Below are 18350 nucleotides of genomic sequence, written 5' to 3' on the forward strand. Positions count from 1 at the left end.
AGCTCTATCTGACAAAGTTTTTAGTAATAATTGTAACGAAAATTTAAAAATATTCAGATAATTTCTTATTTTATTTATTTAAACGTTTAATGAATAATTTCCATACATTAACTTATTATTATTTTTATAAAAGACTCCCACACGAATCACTCACAAACAGTTCCTCTCTTGGCCCTCGAAGCCTTTTGCTTCCAAATCCTAAAATTGTATATATTCGTGTCCAATGTTGGAGTAAATAAAGATGGGCATGGAGTTGGACATCATCCAAATGGTTCCCTCCTCATCAATCTGAAAAAATAAAAATAAAATAATAGTTTAAAATACTGAGGCAACATTATTTTTTTATATTTTCTTACCGACAAGTCGCTGGGGTAAATCATGTCCATAGCATTGGAATAAACACTGCCATAGTTCTCCGCTGAGACTGGCCTTGTTGTCCTCCAACATCCCACTCCATTTTTCTGGATCTCAGCGAAGAAGATCACTCCGGTCCCGGGATCGTAAGAATGCATCGTACACTGCGTGGATGGTCCTCGGTTTCCCAGTACGCGAAAATCGTTACCCTGATCGTCTCGTGCTGCATTGGACTCCTGCTGCAGAACTCGGTTGGAAACCACAAATTCATTTGTACTGGCCATGGGATGGAAAGTAGACATCACGGCTACCATCTGGCTTATGGGCACCCAAAGTAACCGAGAAGATACCATCATCCCAGCGGAAGGTCTGCCCTCCAATGCTTAGATCCCCGGAAAGCGGATCAAAGTTGAAGTAGTTGTGCTCGAAGGACCACATTCGATCATTTCTCAGATGATACACATACAATCGACGGTACACCAGATCCGGGATATAGGCGTAGGCATCGCCGCACTGATCCGCCTTGACATCGATGGTAATGCTGGCCAGGCCGCGACCCGTCTCTGCAATACTCTCCGGGATGTCGAAACGTTTCAGCACTTCGTCCGTGGCCAAGTCAACTATCCAAATGCTGGGACGGCGGATTTGTTGACGATTATCTAAAACGATAAATTGTTAGAAATTTTAAATGAAAATATACATTAATTAATTATTTTTAAATCACTTGGATACTCCAGCATACCAGTGTCGATGAACCAGAGGCGTTGGCATGCGTCCACTGAGGTTCTATAGACTGATACCAGGTTTTTCGCACTCGCATTGAACTGATTTAGAGCAAAGTTTGGATAAGCGCTCAACTTGGGACTGGGATTTGAGCCGTCCTTGGCCAGATCGATGTAATTCAAGGTGGATGGGATGCCCACCCGTCGACGGGGCATCGTGACAAAGAGGCGTCCCCGGAAGTGAGTGACTCCCATGGGCACATTGTTGTACGGAATGTAAGGGGCATTGGGGTCATCAGTGTTGACTCGGTTATTTATAACAACTGGGGTATCACGGGAGGTCATAACTTGACGTTTTCGACGCGAATATTTCCCAGGGAAGACAACCGGACCTAGTTTAAAGTAGAAGAATATTTTATATGTGGTTATAAAATAAAATCATGTCTAATTAAATAAGAAAATTACAATAGATTAGGTAGATTAAATTTGTGTTGGACTTGTGTTTGCTACATTATATTTACTAGGTGGTTAACAATTATTTATTGTATGTACTTAAATATTTTATTGTTACTTTAACTCACCTGAAACGCTTGGCCTATCTGGCCTGCCGCTCAAGCCCAAGTGCCCGTCCCCACGATTGTAGAAGTCCATCTGCTTCCATCTGAAGACCTCTATCATTGGATCACCATCTGCCAAGGAAAACAGGCCTAACCCTGCGATTAGGTAGAGAATCAGTAAATGTGGCGATAACATTTAATGTTTGTTTGCTTAGGGGGAATTGAATGATGTTCGTCTTTCCAGGCTGAGAATTCAATAGGAACTGAAAGCTAATATGTTCCCAACTGCAAACCTATACGCTCTGTGCTTCGAAAGTTAAATATTAATATTGATAAGAGAAGTGATACTCTCACGAGTTCTCAAACCGGTTCTATGACTTGTTAACCTAATAGTATTGTCAATACTAATCGACTATAAAAATCTAATTATTTGCATACATATTAATCTCACGACTCAAATATTATTGATTAAAATATTTTGAATATGTTTACGACAAGTGCGGAAATATGAATATCGAGGTTATTGACACCATTTTTTGATTCGCAATGTAATGCATTTTAATTTATATGTATAGTGCAAAGCATTCTGTTATGAATTTAAAAACAAATAATAAAACAAACTTAGTTTTTATTCCAAACCCATATAACATTTTAATGAGCGGAAATAATAATAATATTCATATATTTTTAAAGAGAACATTTTGGTTATATATTTTCCATGGGTAACGGATTTTAATCTTAAATGAAGATTATTTAAATTGTTAACGTTTAATCTTTCAAAAATTTTGCGCCAATTCAAATGTAGCGAATGAAAACAATTAATTTCCTGTCGAAATCGATAATCTATATCGTTATCGTACATACGGTTTTGTGAATGGCATTTAACGTAGTGTAAACGAAGCTTTGAAAAATGCGGTATAATCTGTTTGCCAGTGCCTTGAAACTGCTCAATAGCACCAAAAACCACAATTTATTCGTGGTAAATGTGCGCAGCCTAACCGGTGCTGCCCAAACAAATGATGCAGTTGCTCCAACAACACGTCCACCTCCAACGGAATCTGGAAATCACGAAGAGGAACAACGGTCGCTGCACATCGCCGTAATCGGGGTGCCCAATGTAGGCAAAAGCACCTTCATCAACAACACTGTTAACCATCGAGTGTGTCCAACATCGGCTAAGGTGCACACTACGCGTCAGTCGAGCACAGCAATCTTGACCACCGGTCAAACGCAGTTGGTCTTTTACGATACTCCTGGTCTAGTGACCCAACACGAGATACGTCGGCACCACTTGGACCAGAACTTCAAAAGTGCATACCGTCATGCCATCCAACATGCAGATATCATCGCCGTGGTGCATGATGCCTCAAATGGCTGGACGAGGAAAGAGCTGCACCCCACTGTTTTGGACACACTAAAGGCATATAGCAACCTTCCCAGCTTCTTAGTTCTTAACAAGATCGACGCACTCAAGTCGAAGCGTTTGCTGCTGGATCTGATAAAGACTCTCACCAATGATACATTGAAAGCTGATAAGCGCGGGGCTCAAGGAGCAGTGTCGTTGACCAAGGAAGTAAGGATAAATAAGCGGGAGTCAAGCTGGAGCCACTTCAGCGACGTGTTCCTCGTCTCCGCCGTGACGGGTAGTGGCCTGCATGAGCTACAAAACTACCTAGTTGGTCAGGCAAAGCCTAGGGTTTGGAAGTACCCAGCCGATGTCCGAACCGACTGCAGCCCAGAGGCTCAGATTGTAGAGAGCGTGCGAGCCCGCCTACTGGATTACTTGCCCCAGGAGATTCCCTACAACCTGAAGTGCGAGCTAGAGTACTACAGTGTAGAGAAGAGTACGCAGTTTACTAATCTCTATCAAAGATAAATTCTAATACTAATTTTTTGCAGATGTGATCTACACTTCCGTGCAGGTTCAATGCCCCACCACGCGGATAGAGCGCCTGATTTGCGGCGAAGGGAATGGAAAACTAAGGCAAATTACGGAGAGGGTTACGTCAGATTTGGTGGAGATGTTTGGCCAAGCAGTGTCCCTTACCATATCCACGGTTTCAAAGGGCATCAAGAAAACCGCCTCCTAACCTGTTGTTAACTACTTGTATTTTATTTGTAACGTTCAATAAACCTAAGAGTTCACAAAAGCTTCAAATGCGCAACCAGTTTGTCTAGATCTTCGGCAGGTGCGGGTCCCAAGCCTAGGACCGTGGCTGTTCCGGATTCCAGCTGAGTGCGACCGGCATCCCGAACCATGGCGGCCACCACGTTCGCCTCCTGGGCCTGCTGTTCCAGGGAATTGAGCTGTTCAAAGTTGTCAACTCGTAACACAATCTTTGGCTGCCCCAGACGACACCATCGCTGCAGAATGGCGTTCTGGATTTTGGTCCCCTGGACGGAACTCTGATAGCACATGACCGCCGCATGTGCACACTGAGCTGCCGTTTTGCCCTTAGACATCTTCAGATCGGAACGAACCACCAACGCCAATTTGGTGGACTTGCCAAAAGACAAACTGTTGCTGAGGAACTTCTGCAGGATGTTACTTGACGTGGGCATACTTCTGGCTCTGTTGTTCCACGTACTTTTGCATGCACGCTTTGAACTCCTTTACTTTGTCCTGGCAAGCTCTCCAGTCTCCCGTCTCGGCGATGCACTCTTGCACCTTGTAGTGGAGCTCTATGCAGCCCGTCTTTTTTAGCATAAGTTCCACAGGATCCTGATCCGTCGATGCGGACATTTTCCACTGTTCTTCGCCGGCTGAAATCGTTCGTTTCGAATTACGAAATTCGGGCAGGGTTGTCAACAACTCGCATGAGAATTCCGATATTTGTTGCTACAATCGAATCGATTTTTATAACCTCGCGCGGCATTGTTTTCCAACAAATTGATCAGATATATGTATTAGTTAATATATATATTGCAAAAAGAATTTCAGTACAAATTATATTTCCCACAGGGCTTTTTAAATATAATAAGATTTCAATTTCATTATAAATAAATTTCTTATTTTGCAAAAAAGAAAATATTTTCAGCAGAAGAGGCCAAACCTAAAATACAAATCAATATGTAAATACTACTAAATGTAAATATAAAAATTAGGTTGTGCTGTTTGCCTTGATTACCATTATGTTGGACATAACAAAGTTTTGTATTTAAAGAATTTCGTAGCTAAACTTTGTTAAGTTAAATATAATGATATGATTTGATTTGAATCGAAGAAATTCAAAGCATTTTCTTCCATTTTCTGCTTTTTTAATCAATTATAAATTGGAAACTTTCTTTTTTGTATAGAGTATATCATTGTGTTGTTGTATAAATATGTTTGAAACTGTAACGTACGCTATAATTTTTTAAATTGTACTTTCAGCTATTCGCGCGCTTATTCTATACACCTATGTACATAGATTCGATAAAGCTTGCCTATTAAGACAGCATATTTCGATCAACCTCAACACTGCGCTATGGAATACAGAGTGAAAGTCACGACGGTCACACTGCACAATTGCAATCAACGAGAAAAGAAACGAGCGAATTGCAACGAGCAGGCGAAAAATCACAAAAAGCGGAAAATCACAACAATCGTGGGTGCAAACGAAACGGAAACGAAACTGCGAGGAGAGGGAAGTCACGGTATATAATCGGATGGACCGGCAGTGAAACCCCGTAAAGCAGAGGCGCACTTGGCGCGTTTCGAAGGGGGAAATCGCGTTGCGTTCTTTTCCAATTCCGATTCCGATTCCAAAACCAAACCAATCCAATCCCCACACACATATACATATACCAACACAAACACACAGACACGCGCGCGCATACAGTGAACGAGTGAAAGTGCATCTACATCTGTGATTTCGTATATAATAATGCGTCGCGCATACGCGGATTTGGCCAGCAGTAGGAGCACCAAAGACTAACAAGTGATTCGGAGATCCGGGGATTGAGTTGGTTGGGCTAATTGCCCACTACCCCCGCTTTCCACGTGAAATGGCCGATCAGGTGGCGCACACCAAAGAAACGGACGCGGATGAGCCGCTGGTCAATGGCGTAGTACTGCCATCGGAGGAGGCGCCTTCCTGCTGCCATGTGATGTCCTTGTCCTCCATGGACGTGGATGCGGATGTGGATGTGGATACCACATCCACATCCTCCTGCGTCGCCACTTCCCAGCTAAATCCGTCGCCACCGCCTGTTGGTGTCCAACAGGCGAAGCCGGCACGGAGCAGCACACCGCCATGCCATCTTTTGGAGCGTCTCAACTTTCCCGAGGGCAACATTATAAATACGCTGCACACGATCCTCGCTCTGCCACCGTTTGATCCTTATGCCCCCGCTCCCAAAGCGGAAACGGTCTACAAAGAGGTAGTATCGCTGATGCAGTGGAGCCAACGTGAGGATAATGCCATCGAGCTGGAGCTTAGTGATAAGCTGCTTCACGAGTGCAAGCACAAGAGCGGCGATCCTAACGATGAGACGCGGTCGTATTTGGTAGGTCCTTGGTTATTTACATCGGCTAGAAAGCCAGAGTATATAAGTCCTACCTAATCATAAGTCAAGTGCGAATCGCATTTCTGGAATTACTAGAAACGATAAGATGCGTTTAAACTTTAAAGATATTGAAATCAACTTTTTGGATCAGTAAGATGTACTGATTATAAATGAAAACCTTGATACTTACTATTCCGTGGCTTTTTAAAAAGGGCAAAATAGGAATAATAATTAATATAGTATGCTATGAAAAGCCATATTGGATCTTTTAAATAAAATTAAATTCCCATAATACCTCTTTTCCCAGATGGCCATTGAGAACATGCGTCTGTTCTCCGAGGATCCAAAGAATCCACTGCGTGATGCCGACGGACAGCTGCGTGCAATTACGGTGCGTGTGTTTGGAATATGTGATATTTATATTGAAACGTACTCCTAATCCATTGTAGCTTTATTTCCAGAATCTTGCCTTCATATTTGTGAAGCACCGGAAGGAGGAGTTCTTCACGTTTTGTTCCTGCAAGGAATGTCTCGAATACCGCGAAACCATCATGGCTATCATGATGGATCAATTTAAGGCTGCACACATGGTGGTCATGTTGCTAGACGTACTGATCAAGGCCTACAGCCCCATGTTGAAGTAAGCCAACTATATAGTCCTAAAAAAAAGTTGCCGACTAATTACTTATTTCTCTTTTTTACAGAAACGATGCTGCCTACAATAAGTTTGAGAAGCTGCTTGAGTGCAACAAGGAAATCTATTGGATAACAAGCGGCTACCTCTACGACAAAAATGCCGAATATCTTGATTTTATTGATGACACAGCGATCTCCGATAATATGATATTAGTGCTTTTCAGCGCCATGTAAGTTAATGCCACCGCAGGGCATCATTTGTTTACTCTATGATTATCAGCCTTTAATTAAACAATTTCTACCATCCAGTCTAATGGCAAACAATCCGATGCTGTTGCTACAAATACTCGCCTATAATGTGGAATGCATTGTGAAGGCATTCTCCGAGGGCATGATCGAAATTGCTCAGAATATTCAGGAGAACGAGAAAATTTCCGCAGAAAGGATGCTGACATGTAATGCCCTAGAATGCTCACATAATTAATCTTACTCTTCGAATAAATTGATAACTATCTTTTTCATTTAATCCCATTTAGACATTCTTGACGGCTATTCCGATCTGAATTGCATCTCGCAGAAAATATCCCTCAGCCTTTTTGCGTTTGAGAACGATTTCCTGCGCAAATTTAAGCTCTCGTGGGTTCTCCTGTGCCAGCGTCTTTTCCAGCAACATGTGTTCACACCTCTGGGGGATACCATGCTAGCCTGTATCCTATCGTTGAAGGATGCAGCTCCATCGGCCCACACGACAGCGCTGATTAAGCGGGTCATGCTGTTCGACGAACATATGCACTCCATTGAGAGGCGTTGGACGGATATCTGGATCGAGCTGAACAAGTTCAACTTGTCGCCCACGGAGCACGAGCGCCGGATGGGCCTGCTGGATGTGTACAACATATTCGACAAGGTCGTCCTGGACGCCACCTCGTTCTCGCTGCCGGATATTAGCGACGATGAGTTTATTGACTTCCAGCGCATCGTGGATCGGCAGCTAGCCTGGAAAAACATTATGGCCTTTACGAAGCTAAAGTGGCCCGATGGTTTCTACGACCCGCCCAATAAGCTAGTGCATGAGGATCTCTGCAAGAAGTGCAATTCACTTCTCGAGCACCATAACGAGTAAGTTCAAGGAACCATTCGGTCCGAATCCTAGCCTAAACGTGTGATTCAAGAGTTCTTGAAACCAGATGCCATAAAAATTGTTAAGTAACATTTTTATCTTCTATCAGGAACTGCAAATGCATCACTTGCTCCATCGCCGGCACTCCTTTGCGACCGCGACAAGCGGGCCATTGTGCCAAGTGCACAACGCTCGGCATTGTCGAGAAGGATCCGAAGCTGATGAAGTCGAAGATTCTAAGCACATGCACCAGTGACGAGGCTAAGCACAATGCCGCTATGGCAGCCACCACGAGCTCCTCATCCGCTCAGCAGCAGCGTCGGACCTGCGATCTACCGGAGGATGAATCACCAACTGGAAGCAGCAGCAGCGGATCAGTTTTCCGGAGACAGGCGGAGTCGTCCGATACTCTTCGTACCACATATCACATTGCATGGGCGGTATTTCAGCACCTGACCACCAGAAAGCGCTACCGTCACGAATCGATCGAGGCGCAGTTCTTCTGCGGCGAGAACTGCCGGGTATCAGCCTGCCAGCTGGCCAGGAAAATTCTCGCCAACCAGTTGTCGCCGCCTCTAACGAAGTATCTGCTGCGCTGCTTCCAACCGCTGTCGTTCACTAGGGAAGAGCTGCGCTCTACGCTACCCTCGCTTATGTTTTTCAACCGGAAGCTAGCTCCTAGTCCTGCTGAACTGCAGGAACTGAGAAACCAGCACTATGTGTACAAAACATACTGGACCTTTGTTCTTTCCATCTACGCCAACTTCTTTGTCAAATTCAACTCGAGCAGTACGGACTTCGGTCACCTGGAGCTGCTAAAAGGGGATTTACGTCTGCGGATGAATAGCGTGGTAGGCGACAAGGACGATGGTCGGTTTGAACAGTTTCTGGCCCAAGTTATTGGGTAAGTACTTGTCACATTTCTGATTTTGGCCATATTTTATAATCTTGGCCATAAACTTATGTTTCCTATTTCCGCAGATACTCACCTTTTAAAATCACTGATGAGTAAGTATAGAGATATAAATATTTTTCTCATGTTAAAAGCTATATATTTTTCTTAGCTCTTCCTAAATTTTTTCAAGTTTTGCACAGTTTTTAAAGTTTTTTATTTGACACGTGCGGACGTACAGATGCTTGTCATAGGGATATTCAACACTTCTTAAAAAGTTATAGAGTTGCCATCTTTATATACTAGAGATGAATAATTATAATGTCAATTTGTCTTGTTAGGGTTTTATTGAATTTATTTTACTAAACATATTTTATAGACAGGTTCAAATGAAAAAATGATACATAATTTTACTTTTAATTACATAATCACTTTTTTTTCTTATTTTTTGAAATCTCCTCTTAAAGCAATCTATAAAATTATTATTATCAGCTATCGATTATTAATTAACCATTCACGCCACAATGTCTCTGACTTTAAAAATTTGTATCGAAGGCAGTAGGCTCCTTTTTTTTTGCATGCCCAAAACTGACTTTTGGGAAATGAAATTAAAAAACTTGAGTTGTATTGTTCCGAGTTTAACAACGTTTTTAATTCTTTCTCCAGTTTCACGTTAGGTGATGCCAATATAGAGAAGATGCAGTTTGGAGTTGATCAGCTTATGATGCTGCACGATTCTCAAATAATGTAAGTTTTTTAAAAGAATGGAAGACTAAAGCCTACTGTCAAAAATGTTCATGATCTGAAGATAATATCCAAAGGTGATATCCTAACTTATAAAATGATTCCTTTCAGAAAACGCACTAAACCAGATAGCACTACAGGCCTAACAGGTGCCAAAGCTAAGACAGGTGAATCGAACTTGTCGCAATCAGGAGGACGAAATGGTGATGCAGGTGTGAACAAGAAGAGCAAGGAGAAGATGCGCAAATGTGAGTACTAACGACTAAGATTTTACTGTCGATATGGAAATGAATATATTTCGTATTTCCTAACCTGTAGGCTGTGCTGACTACGCGGATATTGGTGAGCCCTGTAAGGAGAATCACTCAAAAAAACGTGTTAAAAAGGAGTGCAACCATGCGCGCTTTAACGAGACCCGTGATCGATTGCGTAAGAAGCTCTCTCAGATTGTCAATGACCGGAAGACAAAGACCACGGAGGAGGCAACGGTGAAAACCAGCATGCCAGAGCCTGCTGTTCCCGCGCCAGCAGCAATCCCACCGAAGCGGCCACCAAAGGCCGAAACCCTTCCGCCGAATCAGCCACCCAGTTTAAAAGTGTTCGCCACGGCACAGTTACAGTCGCCCAGCAATCCGAAGAAGGTGCCTCCAGCCGCAGCGGCGGCTGCAGCGGCAGCTCTTAATGAAATTGGCGACCAGGAGGAGCAAGATGGCGACAACAGTCTGCTGCGCTTGGATAGTCTCTGCAAGAGGCTCCAGATGCACACAGATGCCACGGATGCCTCGGCTGCGGCAACTGCTGCCGAGGCTGCAGCTGCTGTGGCCGCTTTTAAACGTGGAGGCGGCTTTCCTGCGGACTATAGTAAGGAGGATATGATGCAGGACTTTGCCGAGTTCCTGGGAACTTATACCTATACCCGTGAACAAGACCAACAGCGCTGGATAAACGATACTCTCAACTTTATTGAGGGCAAAGTCCCAGCAGCCGCAAACCGCGAATCCCAAGAAAGCGGCTAAGAAGGCCAAACAGAAGATGCGCAAGGAGGAGGAAAAGCGAATCAAAGAATTGGAGGATCTGCGTAGCCAGTTTTTAGACATATACTTTAAGGAGTTCATTGGAAAGAACGAGATGAAGGGTCTGACGGCTGCAGGCAGCCGGAAAAGGGACAAGAAACGTATTGGAGAGCTGGAGGCGAATATTAAGAACCTACAGCGGGCCAAGGGCAAAGTGGAGACAGTGATCCTCGAGCTTATTGCCACCGTCAAGCAGACGAACAATGAGTTCAAGTTTTCCTACCTGCCAACCAAGCAACAACAGCTAGCCAAGTTGGCACAAGTTGAGGATGGAGGATCATCCGATACCACTAACGAAACTGTTAAACAATCACCGCCACAACCTGCGCCACAGTATCCCGAGTTAAACAGTAGCACCTCGTTTTATTCACCGCCAGTACTCGGACAGCCGAATACGCCAGTATGTTTTGCTCCTCCCCAGCAGTCGCAACATCCGCCTCAGCTCTCACGGGATGTGATTGCCGCCATGGCGGCCAACTCCATCACTGCCGATCCCTCCAAGAGAATTGTCACCATACGTCGAGTCCAGCTGCCTCATCCGGGGGCTGAGCAGCAGGTCACCGTGGTGGCCAAAGGAAGTGCACCGCACGAGGACAAGTTGCTGTACACATTTGTTAATGGACACATGGTGGCTTCCGGTCCGGTTCAGCCGGAAGAAACGGCTCTTCCGCCTGTCCAAATTCCAGGTCCAGCGCCCAGTGTTCCTGAAAAGAGTGCCAAGGCCAAGAAGAAAGAGGCTAAGCGAGCGGCAGCTGCAGCAGCGGCGGAGGCAGCAGCAGCAGCTGCTGCAGCGGCAGCGGCAACGGCTCAACAAGAAGCCAAGATGAAGAACAAAAAGCAGACGAAGAAAGCTGCTGTTTCTGTGACCACCGCATCCAGTTCCATCGCGAGCAGTAGCTCATCCAAGTCCCAGACGCCACAGAGCACGCGAGAGAGTTCGGTGTGCAGTGTGAAGCCAAAGACTGCACCCAAGAAACCGACTGCTAAGCCACCGAAGTTAGTGGAAGTAGCGCCAACGCCTGTTCCAGAACCGATACCGGAACCACCGAAGAGGCAGAAGCGTCTGAAGTCGAGGCTGGATCCTGGGCAGTTGGATAATAATCCCTTCAAGTCCCTGCACATGCAAGATTCGTCGGAGGGCGAATGGGAAACTGGCAGTGAGTCAGAAGACGTCGAGGAAACCCCAGCACCAGCGCCGGCGCCAATCAGGCATCAGCCTAAACTGCCAGCTGCTCCATCGCCCAAACTAGTTGCTCCACCAGTGGTCACAAAACCCAAGCCAGCAGCTGCACCAACTGCAACAACTGTCAAGAAGGTGAAGCAACAGGAGGCTCCGCAGAAGCAACAGACGTCCCAACCCGCTAAGGTGCAGCCCCAGTCAAGGAGCAAACCGACGTCTGCTTCCGGTGGCAAGTCGAATCCGCCACAAAAACAACAACAGTATCAACAGGAGAAGGTGTCGACTACAAAGACCCAGGCGCAGCGTCCAACGGAATCCGCGAGGAAGCAAAAGCAGGCTCCTGGAAATCTCGAATCTAATCGCTGCGTTCAGAACCAGGCAACTTCCCAAACGCAGCAGCAATCGCGAGGTGGTCGGGGCAATGGTCGAGCGAAGGCCTCAACTAGCAGCCAACAGCAGCCAGTCCCGCAGCACTCCAACCCCCATCCAGCTGAGGCCAGCGCTCCTCCAAAGAGATCACAACGTGGCAAGCGGGGTCATCGGCAAAAGCAGGGTAAGTTAAAAAATATCTTTCAAAAATCTAAGATATGTTCTTATATTTTTCCGCTTGCAGAGGATCTCTCCGGCATTCCACACAATATGGGCTATTTCAATCCCAACGAAGTTGCCATACCCTCCGCCGCAGACGGGAAGCTATGCGAGCACCCTGGCCCAGCAGATGCAGAACCTACGCATTGGCCAGTCAGGTAGCAATTCCAGCTCAAAGCAGCCACAGCAGTCTCCTAACTGCAGCATCATGGACCAACTGAATCGGGGTGTTCAGGTGGAACACCTTTCCTTGCCGCCTGGCATCACGCTTACAAAGGTAGATCCGGCTAAGAGCGAGCAGTTGCGCCAAAAGAGCGAATCGATCCGGCTGCTATCCCAGCCTTTGGCAGAGCAACAACAGCAGGAAGCGCAGCAGCATCACTTCCAGCCGTCCTCCCATCTCCTAGCTGGCTACTATGGAGCAGCTGGTGCCGCTGGCATGGATCCTAACGGTGTTATCATGGTAGAGGCTAATCCGCGTCCAATTCGCAATAGCCAAGCTCCGACGGTCCCGCCAAATGTGGCGACAGCAGCAGCAGCGGCAAGTGCTAGTGGAAAATCCTCCAGGCGTCGCCGTCGCAACCGTGGTAAATCTGGTAGTGGAAGCAGCGGAAACATTGGCAGTTCTGGAGCGGTCAACAAGCAACAATCGCGAGGAGGCAACGGATCGGGAACAGGAGTCGGGGATAGCCAGAAATCCACCGTCTCGCCAATCAGTGTAGCAACTATCGAAACTAATGCCAGTGGTAATATTATCACACTGCGGAATCCCATGTTCCACCAGGGCAATGGGCCAGTAGCTAGCGGAGGCATGATGCCACCCAATCCAAACCCAATGCCTCCAGGTGGGTAGAAAAAAAATTTTAATCTTGGATATCATAATATCCATTTGATGTCCTTATATTGCAGTGCGAAACTTTGGTGCTGGTCTCCCTGTTGCTCCACCTATGGCCATGGATCAACCTGCCGCAATCATCAAGAATGAGAATGGCATGTTCACCATACGCAACCCGGCGCTTCATCAAGCTGTAACCAATGGCTTGGCCATGGGCGGTTACCGGCAGTTCGGCAGCAATGTCAACTACTATACGCCCCAGGAGGCAGTGGCGGAAGCGGCGCGAGCCACTCAGCAAAAGCAGACGCAACAGCAAAATAGTGCTAGCAGCAGCAATACCTCCAATTTCTCTTACTTCTCCAGTGGATCCGCAAGTGGTAACAGCGGCGGCAGCAGTAACGGTGGCAACGGAACGCACAACAATATCAGTATTAGCTGTACCAACGTTCCCCCGGGCAACACCGAAAGCGGAGGCAACAGTCCCGGCAGATTAATTGGCGAGGCAGCAGTGATTGCCCGTCCCAAGCAATCGCAGAAATGTCTATCGGCCATTGGCAGTGAGCTGAAACAAAAAGCCAAGGACAGCAAGTGGCCAAGCTTTGGTCAGCAGCAACAGCAACCGACGGCAGATTACAATTCGAGTGGAACTGGAGGGGGTGTTCCTCTACAGGAGCAGTACCAACAGTCGAGCTACTATAATGGCTTTGAAGTGTTTTCAGCAGCTGCAGCTGCCGCTTCACAGGCGCCTGGAAGCGGCGGTGGATCGAGCGAATGCCACATGCATCACAATTCTGGCGACGACTCTCCGCCGCCGACCATCACCGGTTTCAATTCCTACCTGGAGGGCATTCCAAACACTGGAGTCATTCGCTACGACGACGCCGCCTTCCTTAAGAATTTGATACCGGGACAGCATCTCAACAACGAGGTGCGTGACTGGTCTGATAACTGGTTAATGGACCAAGAAATCTTTTCAAACTACCAAAGTTATACGCCATCCGATGTTCAGAACTACCAGAACTATCCATTCGTTTCATATTTCTCATCCTGATCCTATCATTGTATATGCGTTTTGTAGTGTGAACTATACGGGGTAGAAAATTTGAATTTTTTGAGGGAAAATATAGAAATAAAATTTTCCAGCTCGTTACAGTTAGTTTTCCTACCTCATACCTTATTATTATATTGTAGATCTTATGGTTTTTAATAATCGAATATTTTACTTAATTACAAGTGCCCAGCACCTCTAGCTTCTTGGCTAATTTATTGCAACTTTTTTCGCAGGTCTCCATACATAATATATCGGAGTCTAACTTCACGCGCAACAACGCGTCGCCGTCGCCGCACCACGTTGAGATAACCAGCGTGTTTAGCAACCGACTGCGCTCCTCGAACGCCTACGATCCGCAGCAGCAGCAACCGCAGCCGGCGGGTGTCGGTCCAGGTGCCAACTACTGCGACAGCGTAGCCGCCGACTATGGCACTGGTAATAGAAGTTAAAAAATTCCAATCATAGGATTCCAATTGACCAATTTTTCTTCCAGATTCCCACCTCTTTGTGCAGAACAATCTGCTGACACGAATGCCACAACCGCCGGCGCCTCCAGATCCTTTTGGCTATGATTTTGATCCATCGGTGGGGCCGGGAGGTGGATCTAAGGCGGCCAGTGTGGCCAGCGACCTGAACGAATTCCTGCGCCGCAGTCCGCTAAGTCAGCGAACCTCGCCCTATGGCCAGGACGAAAGTGCCGCCGCCCTGGAAACGTTCGTCCAGAACATGAGTGCGCTGCAGATCGCGAGCGATGCCGAGCAGTGCTCGCGGCTTAATGGGGCGGTTTCTGGTGGGGGACCTAGCGATCTTCCATCGGCGGATGCCACTGCCGGTGGAGGGGCAGCCAATGCGGCCGCTGCCTGGTGGTGAGCCACATGACAAGAGGTGCTGTACGGCCAGCAGGATTGATTTGCACTCCTTACATTCATCCCACTCTCACATACGCAGACATTTCATCGATAGGGCTGAAATACGATAATTGAAAAACAAAAACGAAACATAAAAAACAAAAAACAGAAAACGCATCCAAGAAATCATTCAAAATGGCTTAGGAGTCAATTTCAATGTTTCAACAAAAAACAGAAAAATAAAGAAAAAATAAACTTAAATGGAAGTTAAAGTGTGAAATTGTTGTTGTTTATTATTTATTAGGTGGATATTTTTTTACAATTTAAATACATTACCGACCAAAAAAGCAACGAATATAAAGTTTTGTGAAAGCTATTTTGGGGCTTTCTCTTCCTCGTTAATATTTAAATTAATTAATAATGATTTTTATTTTTAAAGAAACGAGCCCAACTAGATTACAACTCCTTGAGATAATTGGATTTTTTTTAATTTTCAATTTTAAGCTAGTAATTATAAAAAACGTTATTCTTAAATTCCACGTATTAGATGCTGTTGAGCGGCGGCTAAAATACTTGAATGCATTCAAATCTCAAAGACAAGGGATCCAGAGGCGTAGCTGACGCTAGAGTCATCCATATCCTCGCACTGGCTGCTTTGGGCGTACTTAAGGAACTTAAAACTCATCTTATCATAGCCCTGGTCCTGCAGAGCCTTGACGGCGCCCAGCATCACTCCGATGGGATGCCGACCACATATCGTATTATTGTATTTGCGCAAGTACTCAGTGAAGGATTGCGGACTGAGCGTCTCAATGATGTCCATGCCTTGCTTATCCAGCTTTTCGATAGACTTATGGATGGCTCCGCAGGAGCGGTCATAGTACGTGTAGCTGAAGCGCTCGCCCCAGTGACAGAAATCAGAAGATATCACAAACAGGTTGGTGGGGTCCATCAAGTATGATGATAGAAGGCTGCCGTACTGCGCCTCCTGCTCGGGATTGAGCGAACCCACCAGTATAGGCACAATGGTAAATTGGTCCTTGTAGCTGTAGGAAAATTATTTTATAATTAGTGTAACAATAACCAATTCAACTTACTCCTCCATCACTTTAGCTATGTAAGGCAAATGCATTTCAATGGAGTGCTCATCCTCGTCAGTTTTCATGTCCATCCAAGAAAACTGACCAGTCTTCTCCAGCTCAGCGTTGACTAAGATTAGAAAGTAATTACATTAAATATCAGCTACTTAATATCATCAACCACCATACTCTGAGTATCAATTTTGAGATCATAGAGGGGTGTCCTATATTTCTTTGCCACGGATAGGGCACAACCACGTAGACGCACATGATGCGAGGGACCCAGTATAAAGATTCGCTTGCTGCAATTAAATGTGCAATTAAACAGGTTTGTCTTGATTGAATGTTTAAGTTGAAGTCCTTACACGACAACAGGGCTAACTTGGCGATAGGCGAACGCACCACAGGCTCCACAGTACGTATAACCGGCATGTCTAAAGAATTTTGAGGTATTAATAAGATTTCCATAAATTCCATTGTTATAAACTCACGGAGCAATGATGGCGCGTGCCGGTCCATGCAAGAGATCCGCGGCACCCAACCAGTGATCCAACTGTCTAGAGAGCTCAGTACCTGAAAAGTATTAAACAAATCATTTACAATGAATTCTTTTCGAATGAGGCTTCATTACAAATAAACTAATTTAGTTGGCCTGGCGTTGCCTAGCAGCAAACAAACAAAAAATATCACCAGGTTTATTTGGTTTTTGCTGAATCGACATCATTCAGCTGTGATATAAGTTATTAAATACAGATTAAAATTTTAGTTTAACTTTCTGCCATGGAAAATGATAAGGACAAGCACAGCGATGAGCTCATGAATCGAATTCGGAATGAGTTGACCGCCATAATATCGCAGGGGTAAATTTCAAAGTATTCACATAAAAGACCAAGAACCAAACTTAATATGATTTTTCCACAACTAAAAGGGCCACAGACGATTCTGAAAGGCAGATTTCGAATGAACTACTTTTGAGTCCCAACCCACTGCCCATTTTCGGTACCATAAAAAAGAGTCGGTTCGCAAAATCTGGAAAGTCCAAAAGTAAGGGAAAACAGTCATCAGCCGCCAGTGGGAAAAGTTCCCCTGCGATTAGCGGATCATCTGTTGATCGCTTGGCGGGAGGAGATGCCCAAAAAAAGAACACAGATCCAACTACTACTTCCTCTAGTTTTTCGCTTGAGCAGCCAAGACCTTCTAGTCAGTATGAGGGTTTGCCTAAGGATCCTACATCTCGCGCCGAGTTCATGGATTCGCAAGCGGCTAAGAGCCTCGACGACGATGTCCAGAAAATGCAGTTGGAGCTGAAGCAAAGTTACGAGCTATTTCAGGGAATTGGAGAAAAGTTCGAGTCGGTGAATTTCTCGGGATTAAAGAACCGCATTCGAGACCTGCATTTAAGCGACTCAAACAACGAGATGGGTAAAGCAACAACCCAAGAGCTGCATAAGATGTTCGATCAGCGATATCTACAAAACCGTCTAGATAAGCTGACCACGGACGCCACCCAGGGATTTCGTCGGCATCCTGGTGAATTCGGGGACATCCCCGAATTAAGTACTTTCTTCCAGGCATGCACTCAGCTGGAACACGGATTGGATGCACTACGTCAGCAGCGACGGCGCAACAGCGAGCTGGAAAAGCGCCTGTGCTGGGCCACTGAGATTGCCTACGATCGTATGGAGGAGATTCGCAGTTCGGTGGGCTCCGATCCGGAAAAGAATTTCTAATTTACTTTGTTATAGACAATATATTTATTTATTTTATGGTTTATCCCAAAAGTTCATTACCCGCATACACACACACAGCTGCAATACTTTCGTATATGTGTAACCTCCACACGCATACGGTGCAATTGCAATTGATTGTGTTATCTATTTATTTAAGATGAGTAAATCACTCACCCGAATCCGTGTACCAGCTGCCTGCGTGAGTTGCTCTTCTGGCCGACATGTTAGTGCGAAATACCTAGTCGGTCTGATTAGTTAGTTGGTGGTATTAACTGGCAGTTACTTGTAGAAAAAACCCGTCTTTGTTATTGGTGCCAGCAGTGTGACCGTGTCATTTGTGTTCGAAATTCTTATGGGATTACTATGTAAATGCGGGCGTTATCTATTGTCATATTTAAAAAAAAAGGTCATATAAAAATTAACTTTATGACAATGCATTTTTATTGTTTTTAC

General features: G+C 45.4%; 7 protein-coding genes across 7 annotated transcripts; 3 read left to right on the forward strand and 4 right to left on the reverse strand.

Annotated features, from left to right (window-relative positions):
- Positions 1-131: 131 nt before the first annotated feature.
- On the reverse strand, positions 132-1901 carry LOC108117003 (L-dopachrome tautomerase yellow-f2). Its single transcript, XM_017229170.2, is given in 6 exon segments — positions 132-224; positions 226-288; positions 357-647; positions 649-1013; positions 1079-1468; positions 1658-1901. Coding segments are annotated over 6 exon segments (1359 nt in total). The 5' UTR covers positions 1830-1901; the 3' UTR covers positions 132-146.
- A 601-nt stretch (positions 1902-2502) lies between these two features.
- Positions 2503-3774, forward strand: LOC108116987 (GTPase Era, mitochondrial). The gene is made up of 2 exons (XM_017229152.2): positions 2503-3477; positions 3533-3774. Exons 1-2 carry the CDS (start codon positions 2544-2546, stop codon positions 3721-3723), a joined length of 1125 nt encoding a protein of 374 aa, XP_017084641.2. The 5' UTR covers positions 2503-2543; the 3' UTR covers positions 3724-3774.
- Positions 3726-4195, reverse strand: LOC108116988 (probable peptidyl-tRNA hydrolase 2). Its single transcript, XM_017229153.2, has one exon. It carries the CDS (start codon positions 4193-4195, stop codon positions 3776-3778), a length of 420 nt encoding a protein of 139 aa, XP_017084642.1. The 3' UTR covers positions 3726-3775.
- LOC108116989 (cytochrome c oxidase assembly factor 4 homolog, mitochondrial) lies at positions 4179-4439 on the reverse strand. The gene has a single exon (XM_017229154.2). The coding sequence runs from the start codon at positions 4374-4376 to the stop codon at positions 4179-4181; it is 198 nt and encodes a 65-aa protein (XP_017084643.1). The 5' UTR covers positions 4377-4439.
- A 689-nt stretch (positions 4440-5128) lies between these two features.
- Positions 5129-15360, forward strand: LOC108116864. Its single transcript, XM_017228930.2, is given in 17 exon segments — positions 5129-6121; positions 6429-6512; positions 6571-6761; positions 6826-6987; positions 7067-7212; positions 7294-7876; positions 7987-8781; positions 8859-8885; positions 9436-9516; positions 9625-9761; positions 9832-10484; positions 10486-12319; positions 12380-12438; positions 12440-13199; positions 13264-14117; positions 14474-14675; positions 14734-15360. Coding segments are annotated over 17 exon segments (7446 nt in total). The 5' UTR covers positions 5129-5620; the 3' UTR covers positions 15111-15360.
- A 200-nt stretch (positions 15361-15560) lies between these two features.
- LOC108116867 (protein MEMO1) lies at positions 15561-18257 on the reverse strand. Its single transcript, XM_017228945.2, has 6 exons — positions 18072-18257; positions 16659-16740; positions 16533-16601; positions 16357-16469; positions 16186-16297; positions 15561-16134 (listed from the first exon to the last, which is right to left on the reverse strand). The coding sequence occupies exons 1-6, from the start codon at positions 18118-18120 to the stop codon at positions 15672-15674; spliced, it is 888 nt and encodes a 295-aa protein (XP_017084434.1). The 5' UTR covers positions 18121-18257; the 3' UTR covers positions 15561-15671.
- On the forward strand, positions 16783-17948 carry LOC108116868. Its single transcript, XM_017228946.2, has 2 exons — positions 16783-17027; positions 17096-17948. The coding sequence occupies exons 1-2, from the start codon at positions 16948-16950 to the stop codon at positions 17895-17897; spliced, it is 882 nt and encodes a 293-aa protein (XP_017084435.2). The 5' UTR covers positions 16783-16947; the 3' UTR covers positions 17898-17948.
- Positions 18258-18350: the final 93 nt, after the last annotated feature.

The sequence above is a fragment of the Drosophila eugracilis genome, unplaced genomic scaffold, assembly GCF_018153835.1.
Source record: "Drosophila eugracilis isolate 14026-0451.02 unplaced genomic scaffold, ASM1815383v1 contig_415, whole genome shotgun sequence".
In the NCBI taxonomy this organism is placed as follows: domain Eukaryota; kingdom Metazoa; phylum Arthropoda; class Insecta; order Diptera; family Drosophilidae; genus Drosophila; species Drosophila eugracilis.